Here is a 7848-nt window from a genome sequence, read left to right on the forward strand (position 1 = left end):
ACGTGAAACACTTACAACGTAACGTAGAGTATAAAATGGGTGGGATAAATGATTTCCGACATCTAGCTAATAGCAGCCACGTACACGGGTTCTGGCTTTCCCAAATCAGCTAGAAATACACCAAAACAATATTGGTCCGACGAACTTGGAATGCCAATAATATTGTATGTAATATTGGATTCAGTGATCGATGGGCTTTGCTGGTATTGGCTGAAGAAATTAGTCACTTTCAATACATAATCGTAGGCTTAACTATATAATTATATTGCACATATTTACAAAGGGAAAAAGCATTAGTGTAAGAGACAGAGACTTTGAATAAAACAGTAATTCACGTTGAAAATATAAGAAAAAAAATGTACGTACGTAGCCGTATAGACACCCACCATTTACGTCGACCATATTTACTTACATGGTTTGAAAGGAACCTTGAATGATTTAAGATTTTAAGGTCATGTAATTTTTTTTGAATTTGCCTTATATATTTTCAGGATATTCTTATAATCTAATGTCCAAAAAACAGGGGAGATGGGAGATGGGAGAAGGGTCGACATAATGAGAAAGAGATATTAGATGAGGAGAGTATTGGACAAAAGACGTAATTCTCTACCAAACAACTTGTCATCTACTCAATATTAATATAAAAAATATAAATTTTTTTTTAATAAAAGACATCAGCACATTTTAAATCAAACCATTACTGCAAAAGAAATAAAGAAAGAAAAAAAAAACTAATTACAAATAAAAAGAAAAAGATACATTTATTGTACAAAAAGAAGAGCAAAATAAAATAGGAATATTGAGAAATGTTATATATTAAGCATTCTCAAGTCTCAATCCCCCCCCAACGTTCTCTTCTTTTGTTTTTGGATTTCTACGTAACATATGGTCAAGTAGTAATCATAATCAAGTGCGTGGGCGTGTTGTAAGGGCCAGACTTCCTCTTTCCAAGCTAGCTGCAGAGGAAGAGGCCCAATTTGAAAGCTTGGACGTCGGAATCGATCAAGTCAACTTTTTCTTTTTGGAGTCAGATCTTGTGTTCTTGTGTAGCCCCATCATTACGTTCGAGGATTCTTCCAAATCTTTTCCTGCTGCCTGCATGATAAGTAGATCATGTCCCACTTGTATTCGGGTCCTTAACTACCTCTTTAGAAGAAGGTTTATGCGTATTTGAGAGAGGCCATCAACTACTAGTTCCATTGGGTCCGACCCGGATAGCACACCGATGTCTTGATAAGTACAATATTAGCCATTAACTAGTAGTTGCACCGGGTCTGATCTGGAAGAGAGCGAAGACTTTTTATGGGTAGGAGCCGAAGCAAAATATTTATTTATTTTCACATGTCTGCACTAAGAAATAGAGGGAGAGATTTAAAGTAGTAATCACCGCTTCATGAAGCATAATTTGCAGTCTATTGCGTTACCATTGCGGCGCAAAATATTAAAATATATTTATATTTGAAGATTTTACTTTTTAATTTATTTATTTTGATGTTCTCTCATAAACTAAAAACTACATTATACTATGGCTATGTTTGGCAAGAGGCCGGGCTGGCACTGTAGCTGGAACGGCACTACAGTGCCAGCCCGGCCTCTTGCCAAACATAACCTATAAGTATTAGTGCATGCCTTCAACAAAACCCAAGAACCAAAACTTAAAACGCAGGAATTAAGATAGTGGATGCCAGCTCATAATCTCGAGCCTTCCTCTGCTGCACGTCAGTCTTGGGAAGTGTGGATTACTTGCTTCAGTTGGACTAACACCTACTTTGAGTTACATGCCCAATTTGCTTGAGTTAAACGCTTAACACATCTCACGCCAGTCCCACTCGGCCAATCACAAGTCTTTCAGGCCAAGCCATGCATTTGTTGCAAGTCTCATATTCTTCTTCATCTACCTCCTTATTATGCCCTCACTTCCTCTCTCACTCCAAAACCTCTCCCCATTTCTCCTCGTTCAAGCCCCCAAAACCCTTCATTAACAACTTCCTCCACATTGCTACTCCTAAAGCCCCAAAGTCACTAGCCCCAGGCTTGGCCTTCTCTGGTAGAGGCCAAACAAAATTTATGAGTAGGACCAATTGATATTTACGCTTTTTTTTTTTTAAAAAAAAAATGAATTGGGAGGGGGGGCTTGGCCTACGTACACTAGCCACCCAGCTTCGACCCCGGATAGCGCACATAACTAGTGACATTGCTGTTCCAATTTGACCACCATCTGTACCGGTGTTGGTACATTAGATTCGAGTGGTAAAAATATAAACATAAACATAAATTTAGACCATAGGGGTTATGCGAGTATAATGGTAACCCATGACTAAAATTCATGTCATACGATACAATTATTTTCAGTCTTTTACATGCATTCAAAGATAAATACTTAAACAAAGTTTCGTATATTTCCAACATTTCATATTCATAAAGTTAAGTTCGCATTGTTACAAATGGTTTTCATGCAAGTAATAAATATGCATGTTTCGTATACCAAAATATTATGCCATAAAAAAGAAGATAACCATATCCATGTGAGCTTTATTCACATTGATCGTAGAAATTACATTGAGAACTGTCCTCAAACACTTTTAACAATATTCTCTGTGAAAAACCCTAATGTTAGACGGTTTATTAGACCAAACACCTATCGTAGAACCCAAAAATTGACAAAATGGGGTGCTAGAATAGGGCAGAATTGATTATGGCTGAGGTATCGATCCTAGGCTGAGGCAAGTTCGATCATGACAGCTTGAGATTTATCTTGGCTGAGTCCAATGTATCCTAACAAGTAACAAGGATGTGATTGATCACAGCTTGTCTCGAACACTCAAGAACTCCGAAAATACCTATTCTAACCCTAAAAAGGCTCTTTAAGGGTTTTGAAATTTCAAAATGACCATCTTAGACATCATCCTTAGATATTATCTAAGGCATCATATCTCAAAACCAAGCCTCTGTATTTCAAATAAAGAAACTAATGTATTTCAAGCAGTGTCTACAAGACTACAACTCAATAATCAAACACAAACAACTAACAAACCTCAACAACAATCCGGTCTCATCAAGACAAAATGTAGAGTTGAATTCTTAAAGCCGAATCACTTAAATCTTTATCTTTGTCTTTGTCTTTTTCTTCCAAAATGCCAGGGAGCAGTTGAAGATCGAAGAGGGTGAAAATCATGTAACCAACAAGTGAATTGGCTTCTACATTCAATGGGATATTGCTGCATTGGTTTTTACGCATCAAGTGTATATATACGTATAAAATGGTAAAATTAATTTTTATAATTGGTCTAAATTACAAATTGTTTTCTGTGGTATAAAAAATAATTTAGAAGTCGTCATTGTGGTAAGTCAAAATAACAATTTAACCCCTACAATCAAACTCCATCAAAACACTTGATAGATTCCGTTAGTGTGTCACATCAGTACCAATAAAATGATAACACATGTCACTTTTAATAAAAAAATAAAAAAATATATTAAAAATATAAAACTAAAAAATTAAAAACCTAATTTTTTATTTTATTTTTAAATAATATATAATTAACAAGAGGAGGGGTGGCCCGCTGGTGGCTGGCAAAAATTAACGAAGGGAAAGAAATAAAAACCTGGGTAGTGATGATAAGAAGCCAAGGAGAGGAGAAAGAGATACTCTCCTTTGATAAGAAGCCTTTATAATGTCAAATATATAGACTGCATATATAAGCTGCCAAGCTGGGCCTTTCCAAAAAATACAAAATCCAAAAAAGCACAAGAGGATTCTGAATTATTTTTCCTAAGATAAGTTGGGGCTTCTAACATTAATTAAAAAAAAAAAAAAAAATCAATTAGATTAGAATACCCATTAGCTTCCTACAAAAAATACAGCACTTAGCGATCAGTGTTAGGGCTGCTAATTTGTTGCTTTTCCGAGTTGGTGGGGAGTCCTCGACTCTGTGCATGACGTTTTTATTTATTTATTTATTTATTTTTCTTGCTAACCCACATAAAAAAATTAAAAATAAAAAATAAAAAAAAGAAGAGGATAATGACGTTTTGTGAAAATTAATCCGAACTAGCATTCTTAGATATTCCCACATCCTCAAATAATAGGGAATATCTAATAAAAGAATTATCTCAAGATCTTTGAGAATCTTGAAAGAGACTGCAAAATTTTTTATTTTTTTTTCTTTGAATTAATAAAGAGACTGCAAATTAATTACCCAAATGGCTTGCAAGATAAACACATGCATTGATCCCATTTAACGATGCTGGCAAACAAAGAGAGAGAGAGAGAGAGAGAGAGAGATCGTGTGAGGTTTATAGCCCACAAAATTGGTTGATTAATTTCCCTTTGTCGGACTTGAACAAAAAAAGATCTTCTGTCAACGATCGACGAAATGTATGAGAAGACTGATTTGTGCTAGGCCACATTAATTATTGGTTAAAATATATAATCACAAAACTAAATGCCAAATGAAAATCATTGTACGTACATGATCACCCCCTATCGTCACTGGTCACCCATAAAATTCAATCTAGTTGGGTAATTTTCTGGTGTGTGTGTGTGTGTGAGAAACTGTAAGTTAAGTACTAGAACAGTTGATCGAATGAAAGTATTTGCAAAGAAAAAAGAAAGCTTACAATTAAAAAATAAATGGAGACAAAGCCAAGGAGTCGAACTAAAAAAAAGAAAAAGTCTTCTAATTATACAAAACCTAAGGCACCTATGCCGTACATCCTTACTATTAATTTATTTAATAATTAAGTTGCTGACCACTTGGCCAATCATGCATTAAACTTAATTGTCTATTTGAATTGAGTCTTTGATGGGTACTTAGTGTTTGCGAGAGATGGAGCTAGGAAGACTTCTAACCCACCCTGCATCTTCAACGAATTAACAAAATATTTCACATATGAACGCATGCATTACGCGTCCACTCTTTTTCCATTTGCATCTTTTTAATTTACTATTTATTTCACATTTTCGGTGCTTATAAACTTATAGAAAATGTCCACTTGTATAGCAAAATAAGAATATATTGAAGGATTGGCGTTAGTTTGCGTTGAAATTGTCCAAGTTTCTGGAAGTACGAGGACCAGAATAATATTGGACTCATACATGCATGATACATATATAGTATACATGGTCCACTGATCACCAAACCTAATCTTGTCATGATGCATTAATTCTTGATACAATTAGTAGCAAGATCAAGCGGAAAGTGTTCACCAGAGAATTTTCCATCTTCCCCTCACAATTAATTATATTTGAGAGGTATTTTTGTCTTTTCACTTTTGTTTCAACCAAAATCTGGTCTCTAATAACAAGACTAAAAACTAATTTTCTATGGAAACAAATTAGAGCGGTGAAATTAGAGAGCCATATATATTCAATAAATATTATCCAGTCTGTTTTTAACCCAAGGGGACTCCGACTGCCTCTGTTGCATCAAGGGTCTCTTTAATTTAATTTATTATATATAGTACTGCAAAGTGTACGTTTCAGTCGTTCTAGAAACTGTTGAAGGTTGAATAAGAAAGGCTTTTGTTGTTTAATTTGTCTATGTTTTTAATTCGAATAAACTCCATGCCCAAGTAATAATTGACAAAGACTCCAAATATCGCCAAATTAACTACTGACAAAGATTCATGACATCAAAACAAAGAACGAGTGGGATAAAAATGAATTTATAATGGGAAGTGGGAACAAAGACGCGTTGCAATAAGATTATTATATGGGGAAATTTAAAGAAATTAACAAGATTTGAACAAGAGAAGCTAGCAATTGACTTCCAATTAGGGGTGGCCGATAATTTATGTTCGTCAACGTGTTGGATTTAGCTCGTGTCAAGACATGAGTATAAGACTATATAGATTAACACTAATCCGACTCATTTAATTAAATTGGTTAAATCTCTCAACCTCAACCCTCTAATTTTATATTGGATTCATATTGGATTCACGAATCATGTTAAAAATTGCTAGCTAGCAATTAAGTTGTGTGTCAAGTTTGGATTGTGTCGATGCATGTGTATAAAACTATATTGGCCAACCCTAACCCAACCTATTTAATCAAACGGGTCATACTCCTCAACTTGAACCCTTTAATTTCGTTTTGAGTTTGTGTAAAAAATTGGTAGCATTTCTTCCAATGCAAGAAAGAGACTAGGGAAATTTCTTAATTGGTATAGAGGCAACAAAAAATAACAAAAACTATTTATGACGTTTATCAAATATTATGATTTATTTCTCTTTAATTTTGGGGAAAACATGATGATCTGTCTTAGCTCTCAATACTGACCCTAGCTTGTACGTAATATATCATGATATATATGAGCTAATTCCTCTAAAATTAATATAGAAAGACATACAATAATCAAGATGTGACCACAATACAATTAATGTACGTACATAATATAACCGAACATTAATTTCATTTCTAAAGTTCCAAAGGGGTAGTTCAATCAGTTGTGGATCACGCCTAATGAAGTAGAGGTCACTAGTTCGAATCCCCCATTCTCCTTCCCTTGTGTGGACACATAAAAAAAAAAAAAAAAAAAAAAAAAAAATCATTTCTAGACCAGGCATCCTTAATTACTTAAATCATACATCCCAAATCCTACAATCTCAACATTCATTTTAAAACTACACGTGAGACGCGTTCACCATACATCCTTAAGTCAATAGTCTTGTGGTAGGCGTAAAATATATTTTCTCACCCTGGCGCCCAATTAGCAAGAACCATCAATCCTCCTCGATCTTATCCCACGCCTATAAATATGAACCTTGAATTATTTTTTTTTCCTCCATGCACACAGATCAAGCTCCCAAGAGTTCTCCCACGAAAAAGCCACTTCTAGCTTTCTTGTTCCTCTAATTCCTCTTCTAAAACATGAAGGTAAGAATCATTACACCTGCTACAATATTAATGCATACAACAAGCGAATTGTGAAACTTTGATTTTACTTAATTAATTTATACTTCTAGACATTAAAACATGCAACAAATTAAAGCTTATGGCTTAGTAAACTAAATATTAAATATATAATATGCTTTTTTTTTTTTCTTTTTTTTTTTTTTTTTATGTTATGGAGCAGCAAAAAATAGTTATCAAGGTGCAAATGAACAGTGATAAAAGCAGAACCAAGGCCATGAAGATTGCCGCAACAACAGATGGTATTAATTTTTTTTTTTTTTTTTTTTTTTTATAGGGTTAATTTTAAGAAGTAGAGTACTGGATAATGGAGCTAGGTGCTTACTATAATATGTGTTATGTTATTCTGGGAACAGGTGTGAGCTCGGTGGCAATCGAAGGGTCAGAAAAGGATCAGTTGGTGGTGAGTGGGCAAGGTGTTGACTCGGCGAACTTGACCCGCTCGCTAAGGAAGAAGCTTTGCTATGCCACCATATTGAGCGTTGAAGTGATGGAAAACGCAGATACTCCAGAAGAGACGACGGATGCTTCAGCAAGTGTTGTCAGCTTTTCACAGTTTCCTGCGTATTATCAACCATTTCCCAACTACTATCATCAAGTCATCTACGATCCCTATCCAAATAACTGTGCTAACATGTGATCCAGATCCACCGTTGAATAATCTTGTTCTTTTTAGATTGGCCGTCTTTTGGCCAATTAATGGTTGAAATAATGAATTATAAGCTACTGTTTTTAGATTCTAGCTAGCTAGTACTTTATTGATTAGAATATTGTTGAAACGTATCCTTGAGCTTACTATTGCAAGGAGGTTCCAGCTCGATCTCCCAAATCAGCTGGAAATACACCTAAATTAACAACGGTCCGACGAACTTGGTATATATGCGAATTAATTATTGGATTCAGCGATGGGCTCAACAAATTACATAATCACTTTC

General features: G+C 34.7%; 1 protein-coding gene across 1 annotated transcript; it reads left to right on the forward strand.

Annotated features, from left to right (window-relative positions):
* The first annotated feature begins 7100 nt into the window (after positions 1 to 7100).
* LOC132174622 (heavy metal-associated isoprenylated plant protein 47-like) lies at positions 7101 to 7553 on the forward strand. The gene is made up of 2 exons (XM_059586254.1): positions 7101 to 7155; positions 7270 to 7553. The coding sequence occupies exons 1-2, from the start codon at positions 7101 to 7103 to the stop codon at positions 7551 to 7553; spliced, it is 339 nt and encodes a 112-aa protein (XP_059442237.1).
* Positions 7554 to 7848: the final 295 nt, after the last annotated feature.

Source organism: Corylus avellana, chromosome ca3 (genome assembly GCF_901000735.1).
Source record: "Corylus avellana chromosome ca3, CavTom2PMs-1.0".
Classification (NCBI taxonomy): domain Eukaryota; kingdom Viridiplantae; phylum Streptophyta; class Magnoliopsida; order Fagales; family Betulaceae; genus Corylus; species Corylus avellana.

Bases quoted from the DNA above. Each gene is read 5' to 3' on its own strand.
- LOC132174622 (XM_059586254.1), top strand. From the start codon at position 7,101: ATGAACAGTGATAAAAGCAGAACCAAGGCCATGAAGATTGCCGCAACA. The intron at 7,156-7,269 runs GTATTAATTTTT...TTCTGGGAACAG, and splicing joins GATTGCCGCAACAACAGATG to GTGTGAGCTCGGTGGCAATC.